This window comes from Syzygium oleosum, unplaced genomic scaffold (assembly GCF_021117445.2).
Source record: "Syzygium oleosum isolate NSW1041296 unplaced genomic scaffold, Sole_v2.1 Sole_v2.02, whole genome shotgun sequence".
In the NCBI taxonomy this organism is placed as follows: Eukaryota; Viridiplantae; Streptophyta; class Magnoliopsida; order Myrtales; family Myrtaceae; genus Syzygium; species Syzygium oleosum.
Window position 1 is genome coordinate 4,659,933 of NW_026607486.1, and position 17,266 is coordinate 4,677,198.

Here is a 17,266-nt window from a genome sequence, read left to right on the forward strand (position 1 = left end):
TCAAATTGATTAAATTTATTTTCTCCGCTTCAATGCCATAGGAACGGGTATATGTAATAGACCCGTCAAACGGGTGAAATTGAGTCGGATCGAAAATGACCGACCCAAATTGACCTATTTTCATACAATGCAAATTTAATGACGTATACTTGACCTAACCATTACTCTATTCCATATTCGATCCATATTGTTAAAATACTTTCATATATGTCTAAATATGTTATGAACCCATTTAACATCATATTATTCTACGATTTACCATTTTAAATTCATATGTGATCCATTTAGTGAATATAATTAACTCATGTAATAACTCAATCCATTAAACATGGGTTCATAAATGAGTCTATAATCTATTTTTACATATTTCATATTTAATCAAATCTAAAAAAACTTATACCTTTTCAAGAGGACACAGTGAACAGTATCAGTAAGGACCCAGTCTTACAGCTAATCGAATAGACCTGAGCTCGTTGGGCGGCCAAATAAGCCGCCGTAGGCTTATTCCATTTATCGGAATAGGAGCAATTTGTCTAAATATTTTTTTTTTTTTTAACTAGCTTAGAGTGAGTGAGTGCGAGATTGAACGAGAGAGAGAGAGAGTGAAGAAAGAGTCTTAGAGTGGGTTATGTCTAAATATGTTATGAACCCATTTAACATCGTATTATTCTACGATTTACCATTTAAAATCCATATGTGATCCATTTAGTGAATATAATTAACTCATGTAATAACTCAATCCATTAAACATGGGCTCATAAATGAGTCTATAATCTATTTTTACATATCTAATCCGTAATAAAGTGATGCCCAATAATCATTTATCTGGTCAAGTCAATAAATCTTTATTTCGATGGGAAAACATAGTATTGAGTAGTAGTAGCAGAAGTAGGACAGTGGGTCTAGTTTTGGGCACTCAAGGGCCAAGGCCAAAGAAGAGAAATTGCAGAAGTACAGCTGGAAATCCACTATTTTGTACTTTCTGCTCCCTTTTTTGTATTCCATGGAGTGGAGATGAGATGCGTCACCCATCATGAGTGGGAAATGGTCCATTTAAGTTGGGACAAAAAGGGGTCACTTGAAAAAACGGTGGGGAAATGAATGTCGTATCTAAAAAATGTGCCATTTGAAATTTTGTCCTACCGTGATTCTCAGACATGCTAAATGTGCGTACATTGTGCATAACACGATGGGAAAGATACAATTAGCCTAAGCAAAATCAAGCTTTCTTAATCGCTATAAAGAGTGTCGCGTTCAACACAAAAATGTTCAGAACTAAATGGGATATCCCTAGCGTAGACGAATCACTGCAATCTTATCGATATGCTAGCAAAATAAAAACCCTCAGCTTCATTGGCGCACTGTGAATTATCTCTCTTCTAAACTCTTGACCTGATATTCAGGGATTTGCGCCTTAACTGTTCGCCCATTTCCGTCGTAGGGGAGATGATTCTAACTTAATTATTGTTGATTACACGAGAGTTACAAAAGCCGAAACTATGGACCAAATGTTCTTATTAGCGCGAATGAATCGAGCGAGACCTAGGCACGTTGACACTGAGTTTAAATACCGATAGCTGATTTCAAGACCAATCGACATAAACCGAAAAAACAGCCGTTCCCACGTGATTAAGTATACCATTTCTAGGTGTATTTGTAAAGATTATCCAATGGCGAGTACAACGAATAAAGCCTTTGCTAGGAGGGTGCTAATCCATACGAAATTTCGTCATTGACAGCAAAAGAAATATAAAGAAAGACCCGGAGCCTGGGGCTAGTTGCGCAAATACGAGGAAATTCTGACCTCATCTGGGCAAATTATTCCCGAAAAACCAGCCAGCTCACCCAGCCCCTCTCTCTCTCTCTCTCTCTCTGCTGGTTCAGACTTCGAGTCCACGACCGTCTCTCTCGCTCTCTCCCTCCCTCCTCGCCTCCTCTCCGCCGAACGGCCTCCCGGTCACCATCTCGACCGTCGATTCCCGCCTCCCTCCCTCCGTCGCGTCTCCCGTCGGCGTCGATCGCGACCAGTCGGGCGCCCTCATTTCCGGCCTTGGCGGCGGCGGCGGCGAGGACACCGGCTGGACATGGCGGCGCAACCCGCGTGGCAACCCCAGGAGGAAGGGCTCCGGGAGATTTGCGCCCTGCTCGAGCAGCACATCTCCCCGACACCCGACAAGTCCCGCATCTGGCAGCAGCTCCAGCACTACAGCCAGTTCCCCGATTTCAATAACTACCTCGCCTTCATCTTCGCTCGCGCCGAGGTAGCCTTTTCCGTCCCCGGAGAATTCCGCGGCGGCTTTTTAGTGGCGTGGGCGGGGGGACGGGAGTCGATGAGTTTTCCGATTGCGCTGTTTGGGTTCTGGTAGGGTTTAGTGGGGCCGATAGATGGTTTTAAGTCTTTGTTTTTGGCTTTGATTGTTGAATGCGGTTTTTTGATTGTTTTCCGACTAAGTGAGCTCTTTCGTTGGGGGCTGCTGGTTTGCGGAATCTATCTCGTCGTCTTTTGAAACGAGACAAGCTAATCAATATGGGCTTGAACCCGTAGCACGGCTCGTTCTGCTTCTGTAACGCTTCCTTGCTTTTTTGGTCGAGGTTTCCCTCGATTATGGATTTCTTCTTTGTCCTACCTGATACGTGCAAAGTGTTGGCTATGTAGTTTTTTTGGCTTCATCTTTGGAGGAGGATGATTCTAGTAGATAAGGGCCTTTTACAAACTCCCCTAATACGGTTCATCTTTTGCTGGATGTTGATGGTCCCACTGTCTTATTGGGAAATATTCATTCGTTCCCTTCACTGTGACAGTCTTGCCCACAATAAGCTGATCATGCCTGAAATGGCTGGTGGGCAAGATGTCTATGTGAAATTTGGAGCTGTCGATTGTTAAGGGTGTTTAATATTTGTGTTAGTGTCGGTGCATGGTGTCAAATTCCAGCACAGTTTTCATATGAATACATTAAGTTGTGTGTATTTGCTGTTGCCTTCTGGTTATCGTGTTTATAGTAATTTGAATTCAACTTCTTGGTTCTGACTGCTGCCTTCGACGTTGCTCATCTGTGTATTTCCAAAGCATTTGTGTACAACTAGCCATCAAAATCTTACTTGGTGGCTAGTTGCCAAGTAGGATTTTAGTGGCTAGTTTAACACGAGGTGCTCTTTTATTGTCTAACAAGGAGAAATATCTTCTTGGCACCATGAGGAGTTTGAAAGCTTGAATTTACTTTTTTTCATTAGAGGGTTCAGTAGCTTGTTTATTGACACCAATCTCCTAAACAGAGTAAATCAGTTGAAATTCGGCAAGCAGCTGGTCTACTTCTAAAGAATAACTTGAGATCTGCTTTCAAATCATTGGATCCTACCTATCAGCAATATATAAAGACAGAGCTACTGCCTTGTCTGGGAGCAGCCGATAGACACATAAGATCGACAGTTGGAACAATCATTAGTGTTGTAGTTCAGCAAGGGAGGATTTCTGGGTGGCCGGAGTTATTGCAGGGCCTCGTACAATGCTTGGACAGTAATGATCCGAATCATATGGAAGGTGCCATGGATGCTCTGTCAAAGGTATTTCTGAAGATGCTTCTTGCTTTCTCTTAACACAAGCAGACATCACTTAGGGTGATTAGCATACATAAAGCAGTGGGGTTGTGAAGAGTATGTGATTAATTTTTTGAGCGGATTATGTTCTTAATCCGGATTCCTGAAACTTTTCTCACCTATGTATCTAAATCACATGTTACAAACCGAGTACATTTAAGGGTTGAGTTTTAATACCATTTTCATGAGTCCGTAGAGCGCATATTAGTCGGTGATTTTGAGCCTTTCACATGCATTGCCCCTCTTGCGCATTCACCTTATCAATTAGGGAGACTTTTACCTGCGGAGGCCTCTTAGATTCAGAGTGTCAGGCGATAATATTTACTTGTAGTAAGCAAAATTGTTGATATAAGCATCAACTGAATATGAAATCTCTATATTCTTGTCTTTTCTAGATATGTGAAGACATTCCCCAGGAGCTCGATGCGGACATTCCTGGATTAGGAGAACGCCCTATTGATATATTTCTACCAAGATTTTTCCAGGTGACGTGTCATACTCCTCTTTTGTCGTTTTGGCAGGAGATATTTTCTCCTGCTTTATCATCTGTGAGGTCATTATATTGATGTTTTATCATGCTTTCCACATTTACTTTTTTCCTTCACCAGTTTTTCCAATCGCCACATGCCTCCTTGAGGAAGCTTTCTTTAGGATCGATAAATCAGTTCATTATGCTGATGCCCGCTGTGAGTATTGGTCGTGCTTGCGATATATACTCTCTCTCTCTCTCTCTCTCTCTCTCTTGCGTGGCATTTACTCACTCATTTTGCCTGTGGTCAGGCATTATATAGGTCCATGGATAAATTTTTGCAAGGCCTGTTTGTCCTTAGTCACGATTCTGTTGCAGAAGTCAGAAAGTTGGTAAGTAGTTTCTACATTCTTGATCCCCGTATTCCTATATCAGTCAATTGTAGTCTCTGTCCTGGGATATGACTGGTTGTAGTATGGTTTGTAATGCATTTTTGCAGTTGGAAGAATTGCTATTGGGCTGTGCTTTACTGCTTTTTCGCTTTTGTCTTTGGATATATCAGGAAGTGTTTCAAGTGGTGTTCACACATTTTGATGGATGAAAATGATGCATATGGATGTTTTAGTCTGTTCATATTTTGTTAAAAAAAAATTATGCCTTTATTGGATCTGCCTTACTATAACGTGCTCTTAATCTGGAGTATACGCAGTTGAGAGCTTTTGTTCTCTATATCAGTTGGCGATGTAGGAGAATCAGAATATGATAGGATAGGAGTCAAGGCAGGAGGTACTCTTCCTGGGCTGTGAACATTATCTGTTTGGGCAATTATAGCCAAAAGGAGGGTCGAAGATCTTAGGCACTAAACTCAAAACTTTCTGAGCATCAATCATTATACCTTGGGTCCTGTGGCATTACTTTTAAGCAAAGAATTGCATCACACAATCTAATATCAAGCAAATGCTAGAGTCCACACTTCATTATTTTAGTGAATCATCTATTGCGAAAACATCATCTTCATAGACTAATATCCTAGTCTCATGGAAGTAGTAAATATTAAAATCGTTAATTTGACTGGACAAAGGAGAAACAATTTCCAAATGAACTTCAAGCCTATGTAGAAAGATTCCTGGTGGACCTTAACTAAATTTGGACTCCTGAGATATCAAGGAGAAGAATGATAATCCTATTAGGACTCTTATTTGACTTGTGCATCAATTCGTTGATTGCTATATACTTGTTCAAATTTGTGGGCTGCATAAGTTAGATAAGTTATTCATCTGGTATTTACTTTAGTTTGTTGTGCCAACAGGTTTGTGCAGCTTTTGTCCAGCTCACTGAAATTCAACCATCTGTCTTGGAGGTAAATAATCATGCTCGTTTATCTTCTTCTCTATGATTTTATTTGTTGTACATCTTCGGATCTCTCTGAGAGTCTTTAGAACATGAATGTTATATGATGACACTACTGTTTAGATAAGCAGCCAGAATAACTATTTTTAACTGGAAAATCTCAATTTTCTGTTTATTCAATTTTTTGGTTCATTGAATCATAGAACTGCTGCAATATCCATCATTATCTTCATTTCTCATATTCTCGATCACTTTAAGGCCCTTTTTGATGCAATTTCCATCATTACATGACAGCCGCATCTAAGGAACATAACTGAGTTCATGTTGCAAGCTAACAAGGACCGTGATGATGAGGTGGCCCTTGAAGCTTGCGAATTTTGGTATTGCCTTCCTCTATGTTTAAATTTTTTAATGGCTTTAGTTTTTAGTCTCTATATCCCATCCTCTTGCTGAATGTGTCCTTTTGCTGGAAGTCTTCTTCCGGAAACACAAATGCACTATTAGCCATTGTTTAGGATAAGTTCACATGCTTTCCCATGCATCGGGGTGAACTTGTAGTATTCAATGTAGTTCTACCCTATCAATCTTATGGGCGACAATTAGTTGGTTTGATAAGATTTTCTGAGGCTTTGCTCTAAAAAGTGAAGAAAAAGGATCAGAAATATGAATATTTTACTAACTTCATGTTGCAGTTAATCTTCTATTGCCACGTATTTCTCATCCCTTTAATGAACCAGCTGGTGGCTCCTAAGCTTACCCAATGATTCAGATGGAACAATTTGAATTAAGGCCTATCAAATTGTACCATAATGTGACTCCATTCTGCTGTACCTTGTATTGTACTTTAATCTTGTTAAGTATCCTTTCGATAAGATAATGCATGGTTTCTCTATTCTGTGTTTGTAATCTCCATAACCAGCTATTTTTCCTCACATCATGCCATTTAGTTTGGGGGGAAAGCTTTCCTGTTGTACTTTTGCTACACTAAAGAAATTTAGCTTTTTCAGAGCTAAAGAAGTTACAAGCTTAAGGCAGCTCTTTTTGGTGTTAGGTCCACATACTGTGAAGCTCAGGTGAACCTTGAACTACTAAGGGAGTTTTTGGAACATCTACTACCGGTATAGTTCATCCTTGAGTTTTGCCATTCTTTGAGTGATTTATGCAACTGTATTATATTTGATACTGTGAATGGCCATTCTTTTGATGTTCTTCAGATCTTATTGACAAATATGGCCTATGCAGATGATGATGAGTCACTTATTGAGGCGGAGGTGAATTCATCTTCATCATGTCTATTGTTTCCGTGTGTTCATGCTTGCCAATTTTGACTAAATTTTTGTTTGTCATTAATTTGCATAACATTACTTTTAAGTTCTCTGTTTGCAGGAGGATGACTCTCTTCCAGATAGGGAACAGGTTTTGTTTCGTCTCATATGCTTTAGTGTCATTTGACAAATGTCATTTGAGGCTTCTTAATTATTAAACTATTAGGTCTACTTCTCTCTTATGTCAATTCCATGCAGGATTTGAAACCCCGTTTTCACACATCAAGGTTTCATGGATCGGATGAAGTGACAGATGATGTAATTGCATTATTCTTGTAATCCATACGTTTCCTGCTTTATTCGCAGCCGATATTTTTGTCTGTTTGATGATTAATTGCATGCCGACCTCGGGAAAAAATGTTGATATTCATCATTAGCTGCTGATAATTTTTTTTTTTGGGCATTTCTATGTAGGATGATGATAGTTTCAATGTTTGGAATTTGAGGAAATGTAGTGCTGCTAGCCTTGATGTAATCTCAAATGTCTATGGGGATGATATCCTTCCAGCATTGATGCCGTTGATTCAGGTAAATGTAATTATTGTGATTTTGTATTTGCTGTTCATATGCCAATACAACTACCTGTTTTACATAGCATTGTTTTGATTTGAGTGGGGTGCATATGCATCATTGTTGTACTTATTTCTTCTTAGATTACTTTGGGCTTGTAAAGGAAGCTATTGTTTCACAGTAAAAGAAATCACTTAGATGATACCACTTCTCGTTTGTTCTTTTGGCTAATTTGCAAGACAAGGAAGAGAAGTGCTTTTCTAGGATTTTATATTTGGTCTCTCACCCTTCACTCTGTATAGTGGGAGAGTATAGTTTTTTTTGTACAATCTCTTACAGATGCTAGAGACCATTTTTTTATCTTAATCTCTCGCACATGGATGGCTTCCTCTTTGAAGTTGTTCTCCATAGAGTTATACCCTCCTTGGTACCTTCATAGTGGAGCTTTATTTTAAATATAAGGGCAAATACCACAGAAAACCCACCCACTATGACAAAAATACCCAAAATTTTTTTTGTGTCACCAAAAACCCTAAACTTGCTCACTATGACAAAAATACCCTCGAAAAAACCCAAACTTATACATGTGTGACATACATACCCTCTATTTCAGTTTTATCTGGGTGTATTTGTCACATTGGTATAGGTTCGGGGTTTTTTATGACAAAAAGTTTTGAGGTATTTGTGTCACAATGGGCAAGTTTAGGGTTTTTTGTCACACAAAAACAAGTTTGGAGTATTTGTGTCACATGGGCATACTTTGGGGTTTTTTGTGGTATTAACCCAAAATATAGAAAAGCACTTATCTACCTACTCTCTCAAGCTGCCCTACTCTTTTGCTAGTCTTCAACTGATCTGTTTAACTTAAAGGTTATGATGCTGGATAATTTGGCTCAATGAACTTCACAATTCAACTTTGCTTTTTGTGTGTCCTAGAACCATCCTGAAGTTTTTTCAAGGAATGTAGACTAATCATACTGTGCTTTGACCTGGTCTGAAGTCTGTGTTTTGTATCAAATTCCTTTATGTTCGCCATCAATATTAGGTTGAGCTTATTTATATGCCTTTCCAATGGCAATGTAAAATCGGAAAACATGTCTTATATTTTCTCCTTAAGAAGAGGCTGTGAGATTTTGGTGGACCACTGCCAACTATTCTAAAAGCTTAAGCTGTTAGATGAAGGCGTGGTTTAATATTTAATTACCCTTACACTCCCCCCACGCTTAGTCTAGTCTTTTTACTTAGTACTAAGCGTGAACATATTTAATTGGGGAGGCAAATGGGTCAGGAAGATTTGAATTCAAGACCTCCTGCTCTGATACTATGTGAGATTTTGGTGGAACCACTGTTAATTATTCTAAAAGCTTAAGCTATCAGATGAAGGCGTGGTTTAATATTTAATTACTCTAACAGAGGCCATGTGTATTTTGTACTACCTTATTCCAATTAAACCCTTTTTGACAAGAAAAGGCTGTGGGAATCCACTCATTGATCGAAAATTAATCCCAGAACTTATCGGTGACTTTTTCATGTAGACATTATTTTGTGATTGTGCATTCTTTACTTGCTAATTTTACGATTCCTTTCTTGATCCAGGCTAAGCTGTCCTCATCTGGTGATGCAAACTGGAAAGATCGGGAAGCTGCAGTTTTGGCTCTTGGTGCCATAGCAGAAGGTTGCATCAGAGGTCTTTACCCTCATCTGACTGAGGTACCATTCCTTCTATACAGCAAATTGTTGGAATGTTCTTTATCTTACTGAAGGAATTAACTAGAGTGATGTTTCTTTGCATTTGAACACAAACATGTTTACTGGTTTGATCCAATCAGGTGCTTATTTCACATTTTTGCATTTTAAGTCAAACATGTTTACTCATACTTTTTATGAAACCCATGCATGTAATTCATTCAGCATATGTTAGGACAGCAAACTGGTTCTGTCTTGTCTGTTAAAATCGTTGTTCTTTTTTACCCCCATAGCAGGGAGATTATGGTTTGCTTTTTCATTATTGCAGATTGTGGAATTCCTTGTTCCTTTGTTGGATGATAAGTTTCCTCTGATTCGGAGTATAACTTGTTGGACACTTTCTCGTTTCAGCAAATTTATTGTTGAGGTATTCGATAGGTTCCTTTTGATTTGCTTGGGTGATTATGATATTGTATGAAGAAACAATTTTCCCCCCTTTTGTTTTTTTGATCAGTCTGCTTTTCCCTCGTTTTTTAAAGCTTAAAAACAGTTTGGAAAGGAAAGAACATTGTATGTCTATTTTTCAAAAAAAAGAAAAAAGAAAAAATAGATTGTACTGGAAATGAAATATCTTTCTCTCTAAAGAAAGCATATTATTGTTTCAAATTTTTTAAGAAATAGTTAATTGGTGATAAAGAAAAAAACAGATAGATGGATCACGTAAACTTGAAGGATTGAACTTTTTGGGAATGAGGAACATGTGTTCTCTTCTCTTGGAAACGTTTGTTCAATGTATCTAGCTAAGAATTGGGAGGGATAAGGTCTGCTTCAAGTTGATACGATAAATGGCCCATTGATTGTTTTACAATCTGCTGAGACCATAAGTTTTGCTGTACCCTTAATACGTGTCTTTCAGGGTATCGGGAATCAAAAGGGCCTTGAACAGTTCACTAAAGTACTTAAGGGCCTTCTGCAAAGGATATTAGATACTAACAAGCGTGTCCAGGAAGCTGCTTGTTCAGCTTTTGCCACACTTGAGGAGGTACTTGAACTGATGTTGCTTAGTCTTTCAGGTTATAAGTGCACATCTTTTACGACTTACTATTTGCTATCTGCTATTAGGAAGCTTCAGATGTGTTAATTCCACATTTGGAAACTATCCTCCAGCACCTCATGTGTGCTTTCGGAAGATACCAGGTTTAATATACATGTCTCTGTTTGATTGAAGCTACTTGATTTCTGTTCCAGTTTTTTCAAGAGACATGTAAGCTTTTGGTCTCATCTTACTGCGTACATACGTTCTATTTTTTCTTTTGTTATCATAGAGACGAAATCTGCGAATCGTCTACGATGCAATTGGTACTTTAGCTGATGCAGTTGGAGAAGAACTGAATAGGGTATAAGCTCATTTTGCATGGTTTCATGTTCTTTCTCTTTTCACATACCTGTTGCAAGTCTTGGTAGTTTCTATCTATTTTCATTCTTATTTGCCATAGTCGACAGAAAGTTAATTCATAATCTTTCTTCCTGGTTGTATACAGCCTGGGTATCTTGATATTTTGATGCCTCCACTAATATCCAAGTGGCAGCAGCTCTCTAACTCAGACAGAGATCTTTTTCCATTGCTCGAATGCTTTACATCTATTGCACAGGTACGTTAGCCTTGTTTGGTATTGCACGTGATCTTTCACTGGTTGCATATACATTGTTGATGAGCTATCTAATCTCGCTGTTGTCTGGATGTTGTGGTAAAAGGCTGGTGTAATTAAGGCCCAGAAAACTGGAAGTTTGTGAGACCCAGTGTTGTTGGAAACACAAGTTTGTTTTTCTAGTTTGTTTAACTTGTCTGATGAGTAGCTACCTTGCATGAATCTGCCCTTTCGTAGGAATGAATGCACTAGTTTCCCAGAAAAATCCCAATGCCTCTTAGCTATGAAACTTAAGCTCTCTCTCAATCACTTAAATGTCTTTGCTGGGTTTGGATTTATATATGACGTGACTATGATGAAATGACCTTGTAGGGATGCTTATATTAATTTCTATGGTTAAAATCTTTTTCAGGCGCTTGGCACTGGATTTTCACAATTTGCTGAGCCAGTTTTCCAGAGGTGCATGATCATAATCCAATCACAACAACTGGCAAAGGTTATCAGTTACCTCTGTAATCATATCATTTCAGTATGAAAATTTTTTGGTTTATGGTAGTTTGGAAGTTCATTTGTGTAACGTGCCAACATCGGGGTTGTCGATTGAGTTTTCACTTGGGTTTACCAAAGATAAATACTCGAGTTTTCACATAAGGTGCTTGAGTTTGCGTTTACATTGTCAGAATCAATGTGTGTCTTTGAGAAGTGTTATGCCTATTTTTTTATGTTATTGGGTGGGAGACTACGATGGCAGCTTCAAGGAAGGCCTTGTCTATTTCGACGTTACAGAACTATGTCATTAATTTTCTTTGGTATTAGTTAGCCTTACCTTAAAAGTTTGTGTAGCTTCTAAGTCTCTCAATAATTGAAATAAGATGGAGGCCAAAAGATGTGGGGAGAGAGTTGTTAGGGTGGGGAAGGGGGACTAATTTTTACATCTGCAATTGCATTTCACATAATCTTATCCATTTTCCCTCTCTGTTTTAATCTAGAGATCTGTGATTTATGTGTAGGTTGATCCTGTGTCAGCAGGAGCTCAATATGATAAAGAGTTCATCGTCTGTTCGTTGGACTTGCTATCAGGGCTCACAGAGGGTCTTGGTAGCATGATTGAGAACATGGTATAGACCTGTTTATTATCTGTAATTTAATACATTATTATCATTTGATGATTTTGTTTCCCTCTGCAGAAGCTTCTTTCTTCCGCACATTTCTTTGTTTGATATCATTTAGATAATCTGGCTGTGTTCTAGTTTGATTTTCTTGACTCTCACGCGCGCGCATAGAGTCAACTAGTGAGGATGGGGGGGGGGGGAGAGGAATTTCAAGCAAAAGACCTATGGGTCTTGATGAGGACAGTCATTGGTGTTATTTTGGTGAATTCGAATGGGTTAGCACCTTTTTTACATTCATCTTGAGTTTTATATTTGACTATGGTAAAAGTTGCAAAGCATTGAGTAATCAAACAAATTTCCAGATGATTTTTAAGTTGGTAATCTAAATAGCCCTCATAGGAAACTGCCAGTCAATCGAAAAGAGATGTACCTGATTAATGTGCATTTTGAAGAACTAGCATTTGGTTGAGAATTCTGGATATATTAGGTGAAAAACCACTGGGTAGCATTGACATCCTTTTGCAATGGTATTATGGGACGCTTCACTTTGTCAAGTAAAGTATGATATTTAACTGTCCTCTTTCAAGATTTTGATGCCAGAGAAGGAACGTTGAGGATAAACCATGTAGGCAATCAATCTTTTCTTTCTTACTGTAAATTGTTAGACAACTAATTACATGACAGATTACTGTACCTCCCCATTGGGGTATTATGTAGTTTGTGCCTTTTATGAATATGGTGTTAACAATTTTGTCTATTCTAGGTTGCACAAAGCAATTTGAGAGACCTGCTTCTGCAATGTTGCATGGATGATACTCCTGATATCAGGCAAAGTGCTTTTGCTCTCCTTGGGGACCTTGCAAAAGTTAGTCTAAATTTACTATCCAAAAGTTCATTGTTATGTATTGAGATTTCTATCTTCATCTGTAAGGCATTTTCATCACCTATTCTGGTGTTTGTGGCCAGGTGTGTCCAGCATATCTGCATCCACGCTTGTCTGAGCTTGTTACGATAGCTGCCAAACAATTGGTTAGAGGATCTTCTTTGTAATGTGACGCATGGATGCATTCTTGTATATTTTAGTTGTGTAACAAGCTAAAGGAACTTTTTACGCAGGAGACTAGCCAGCTGATAGAATCCATATCTGTTGCCAACAATGCATGTTGGGCCATTGGCGAATTAGCTGTTAAGGTGGGTTTTTCTTCCCGCACTTTTCTGCTGTTGCCAATTCAAGATCATTCATTCTCAGCATGTACAATGACGCATAGACGCTTTCTTGTTTTCAACAAAAGTGGGGAACCACTATTGAGGATAAGTTGAAAGAAGCTTGTATTTATGTTTTGATTTGGAGATGTGAGTTGAAGGCCTGCGTAAGGGTGTAGAAGATGTGACTCTACAGTGGCGATGAAATTTGAAAAGGGAATACCTAAAAGACATGGATGGAGATTTAAGGCAATATTTTGATTTCTCGGATTTTATTGGAGAATTTATGAAAAATTGACAGCAATAGGGTTAAAAAATCATCCTACTAAGTAAGAAAAAACTATATTGGTGTTATATATCCGTTTAGCATTTGTTTGGAGTGATTTTTACTCTAAAAGTTTTTCGTTTTAGCATTTTAGATATGACTTTGCTTAATATTGAATGCCCGGAATCTTTAAAAACTCTACATGTAGGCATTTAAGGTCATTTTCGTTCCTATATAATTTTTTTTATAGTTTCTTTTACAACTAAAATAATATTTCTGGTTTTTGTGGGAGGTGAAATTGATGCTTTTTCTTAAAGAAGATGGAACAAAATGGTTAATAAAACAATGTTGTTCTTCCTAATTTATGTGAGTTGGGTGCTGTTCGTATACTGTCATCGTCCTGGTGCATGCACATGCATTGCCTGCCTTGGCCCCATCCACATCCCAAACCCCCATTAGGCTTTCCTGCCCTGCTCCAGTCTAGCTGGATCACGTAGGTTTCCATCAGTAACTCATCTACTGATAGATGTGGCTCTCATAAGTGTAAGTAGAGTATTGGTCTAGTTGAATGGAAGGAAAGGTCGAAATATCAAGTGGTTTGGCGGATTGGACTTCAAATTGATTCCTTTTTCATGCTTTCCTTTTGGGTGGTTATTTTCTGTCTTTGTTTGAGATTCCTGAATTGATCTTGCTGCTAATCTCTTCTTAAAGATGCTTCAACGAAATAATGTGGCTATGACCTTATTAGAGTGGGCACTAGGCACATTGTTTCAGTATTTTATTATTTGATGCATTGTACTGTCTCTCTGAGTGTTAAAATTGCTTGCATTGAGTAAGAATTGTTTTATTTTTGGCTATAGCATTTGTTGCACATGTCAGCTATTCTTGTGGTCTTAGTGTGATTATTCTTTTTGCTTTTGGTTTTGGTTGATTCTGCATATTGGAAGTAAACAAAAACATTTTGTATGTAATTATTTTGATTTTTGGTAATAGCTTTGTGCATCCGCTTGTCAGGTTCGTCAAGAAATTTCTCCAATTGTGATGACTGTCATCTCATGTATTGTGCCAATCCTTCAACGTGCGGAGGTATTATTCTATATTTATCGGAGTCTATTTGGAATTCACTTCTTTGTCATCTAACTTTATTTTTTGGGCACTCTTCATCCTAACTTGCATTGATGTTTGGCAGAGCCTTAATAGGTCACTCATTGAGAATGGTGCAATTACTCTTGGGAGGCTTGCTTGGGTCTGTCCAGAGATAGTATCGCCGCACATGGAGCATTTCATTCAACAGTGGTGTATTGCTCTCTCCATGTACGTTTATCTTCCGCTCGAAAAAATTGTGGCCCGCTAGGCATGTGACCTCAACAATTAGCTATGGCACAAAAGCCTCCTTTTTTTAGTGAAAGTAGATATGCTGTATACAGTGTACAGTATTTCATGAATGTCATCTCCTTTGAATCAGAAGTGTATGGATGTCACAAAGCTTAGTCATGTGAATACTAACCTGAAAAGCAGCATTTCTGGAGCAATGTAATTAAGATAATTTTGACAAGGTAATATGTGCTCAAGTTGTTGGTCAATACATTTTGATTGACCTTATAGCTGTCGTCATCATGCCTAGTCTGGAAATTGAGAGTCTTGATGAATGCAACAGGAAAGGGAAATGAGGGTATCTAATTATATATTGAAGTTATGCTTTTGAGCGACCTGTGATTTGAAATTCTTTAGCCCCTGAGATAGTTCATTTGATCTCGATAAGTTCAGGCAATTAGCACAAGCTTCCAGTATTCTACCAGCTTGTGATTGCATATCATTAAAAGCATTAGTGAATCTTCACTCTTAAGTTATTGCAGAAGCTTACAAATTTCCAGTTGATTTTAAGAAATATGGTTTGATCCTCCTATCTCCATTCAATAACCAAAATCTATGTGGCAATATTGATCAGGATTCGTGATGACATTGAGAAAGAAGATGCTTTCCGTGGTCTCTGTGCTATTGTAAGTATAATCCCTCGATATTTCTCTGTAATGCTTCTGTAATCTCATATATTTCTCTATATTACTTCTCCATAGCCATCATAAGCTTTTCTCATGCAAAATGGATGTTTTCGCAGGTTCGGGCCAATCCATCTGGGGCCTTGAGTTCACTTGTCTATGTGTGCAAATCTATTGCAAGTTGGAATGTAAGATTTTCTAGACCAACACAAATTCAAGAGTGTAGATGATGTCTAATTTTCTTAGCCCTAAGTCCTCATCTGATTTTAGGTCATAAGGAGTCAGGATCTACATGATGAAGTTTGCCAGGTGTTGCATGGTTATAAACAGGTTCTCTTCTCTCTTCCCCTTTCTCCGAGTCTCATACAAAGCTCATGCAAGAGTTTGAGATATGAGTTTTCTGCCTACTTGTTCAAGATTCTTTTATGCTTCCTCCTGATCAGCTGCAATTTTTTTTTACAATTGGATCTACATTTTCTTTTTGCACCTATGATCACTATTGCTGAACATAATATTTACTAGGTATATTATGACATATATATGCCTACAGATGCTAAGAGATGGATCGTGGGAGCAATTCTTATCCGCACTGGAGCCCTCTGAGAAGGAAAAATTAGCCAAATACCAGATATAGCATCTATTGGGTTACCTGTTACCACATCTGTGATGCTGTCTGCTTTGTCATGTTGGCACTTTCAGTTCTTGCAGTATGAAGCTGATAATTGTTCTGAGGTTGGAGCAGATCCATGTCATTGTATTGGGGTGTTGGTCAAATGTGCTGCCTTTCGTTAGATTTTTTATTGAGATTAAGGCAGATCGATTGAAGTTTTGAGGGGGAGATGAGTCTAAAAAGTGCAATTTTTGTAGCACTTTGTCATTGCATTGAAGTGATGTGTTTGTCCTCCCCCGGACTTCAGGTTCATTTGTTTAGAGTAGGGACGTCTGTATTACATCCCAAATGGTTTTGTTATCTTGGGTTTGGGTAGAGTCATAGGGCTTTCAGTTTTGAAGTTTTTCGAGTCATTTCGTCGCAGTTTCCTTCTTATTACTTGAAATTAATTTTTGAAGAAAGATGAGGTCGTCCTTTTACTTGTGTTTCTTCTTTCTCTTTTGATTTCCTTTTTCTATTTCTTGGGATGGGAGAGGTTTGAGTTGGGACTGGGGAGGAGATTGGTTGTTTCTTGGCTATCGCATGTTGCCCATTATTCAGGTATCCAAAGGATTCATGTATTGAAGCTGCAACCAACAAGTTACTTGTATAATACATTGTTTGCACCATACTTTGTTGGTATTGTATTATAGCTGGTGTTTGGTTTTGTTGTAACGAAATGAACAGATCTCACATATCATAATGGCTGAGCACAATAAATTTCCTTTTTTAACGTATCAAAAAACTTCTTTCTGGAGCTATTGATATCAATTCGAGAATTGCACGACGGCACAATGGCGCAATCGTTTCTGTGTTCTTATTATTTTGAATCAAATAGCTTCTCATTTTTGTTCTTGATGAACGGATTTATCAAGCATGAAGTAAAGATGTTCTATAAATTAAAATGGGGTGGCGATCAACAACGGATTGAAAGCCATGGAATGGCATTGTTGCCACACTTGGTTCGAGATACGGAAATGCTTTTGAACTTATTGAATGATTGTTGCAGTCTGCGAACGGTTCGAAGGGCTCAGATCAGGTATTCTAATTGTGAGCATGGTATGAGATGCAGGTTCTGGAAATTAGTAACAAGCTACCCAGTTCGCCAACGAGTGAAATTCAACCGAGCAACCCAGTACAGTCCTTTGTAGGGTCTATTTGAAGTACAGATTTTCCTTGGTTGGCCACCTTTTAGACTTGTCCGAGCGTTGCGCCATTTCGTGTTGGCTTTCGTTCAAAGATGGTGGAGTTATGGTAAAAGTTGCTGGAAAAGTTACTGGAGTTGCGTAAATTTTAAAGATAGACATTTATGATGAAAAAGTTACTATGACAACTTGCGCATGAATTTGTACGTCTCTCGATTTTTCACCTTTTCATGAAAGGATTAATCAGCCGCACGCTTAAGAGCAAATGGATACAAATCTCCCATCTCTATCAGAAGTTACCCAATGAGTGGA

At 38.3% G+C, this 17,266-nt stretch overlaps 1 protein-coding gene across 1 annotated transcript; it reads left to right on the forward strand.

Moving 5' to 3' along the window:
• The first annotated feature begins 1,867 nt into the window (after positions 1 to 1,867).
• LOC115663606 (transportin-1) lies at positions 1,868 to 16,440 on the forward strand. The gene is made up of 29 exons (XM_030585597.2): positions 1,868 to 2,261; positions 3,274 to 3,561; positions 3,990 to 4,079; positions 4,203 to 4,280; positions 4,375 to 4,455; positions 5,373 to 5,423; positions 5,708 to 5,793; positions 6,465 to 6,531; positions 6,628 to 6,684; positions 6,800 to 6,829; positions 6,937 to 6,996; positions 7,153 to 7,266; positions 8,845 to 8,958; positions 9,263 to 9,361; positions 9,851 to 9,976; positions 10,057 to 10,131; positions 10,260 to 10,331; positions 10,476 to 10,586; positions 10,996 to 11,079; positions 11,594 to 11,701; positions 12,459 to 12,560; positions 12,662 to 12,724; positions 12,812 to 12,886; positions 14,178 to 14,249; positions 14,353 to 14,477; positions 15,112 to 15,163; positions 15,280 to 15,348; positions 15,431 to 15,490; positions 15,711 to 16,440. Exons 1-29 carry the CDS (start codon positions 2,085 to 2,087, stop codon positions 15,792 to 15,794), a joined length of 2,670 nt encoding a protein of 889 aa, XP_030441457.1. The 5' UTR covers positions 1,868 to 2,084; the 3' UTR covers positions 15,795 to 16,440.
• Positions 16,441 to 17,266: the final 826 nt, after the last annotated feature.

What these genes read in the sequence shown, in the direction of transcription:
- LOC115663606 (XM_030585597.2), top strand. Translation starts at nt 2,085, where the DNA reads ATGGCGGCGCAACCCGCGTGGCAACCCCAGGAGGAAGGGCTCCGGGAG. An exon ending in AGTCACTTATTGAGGCGGAG is followed by an intron (nt 6,685 to 6,799) that starts GTGAATTCATCT and finishes CTCTGTTTGCAG; the next exon opens with GAGGATGACTCTCTTCCAGA. An exon ending in TCCTTGGGGACCTTGCAAAA is followed by an intron (nt 12,561 to 12,661) that starts GTTAGTCTAAAT and finishes GTTTGTGGCCAG; the next exon opens with GTGTGTCCAGCATATCTGCA.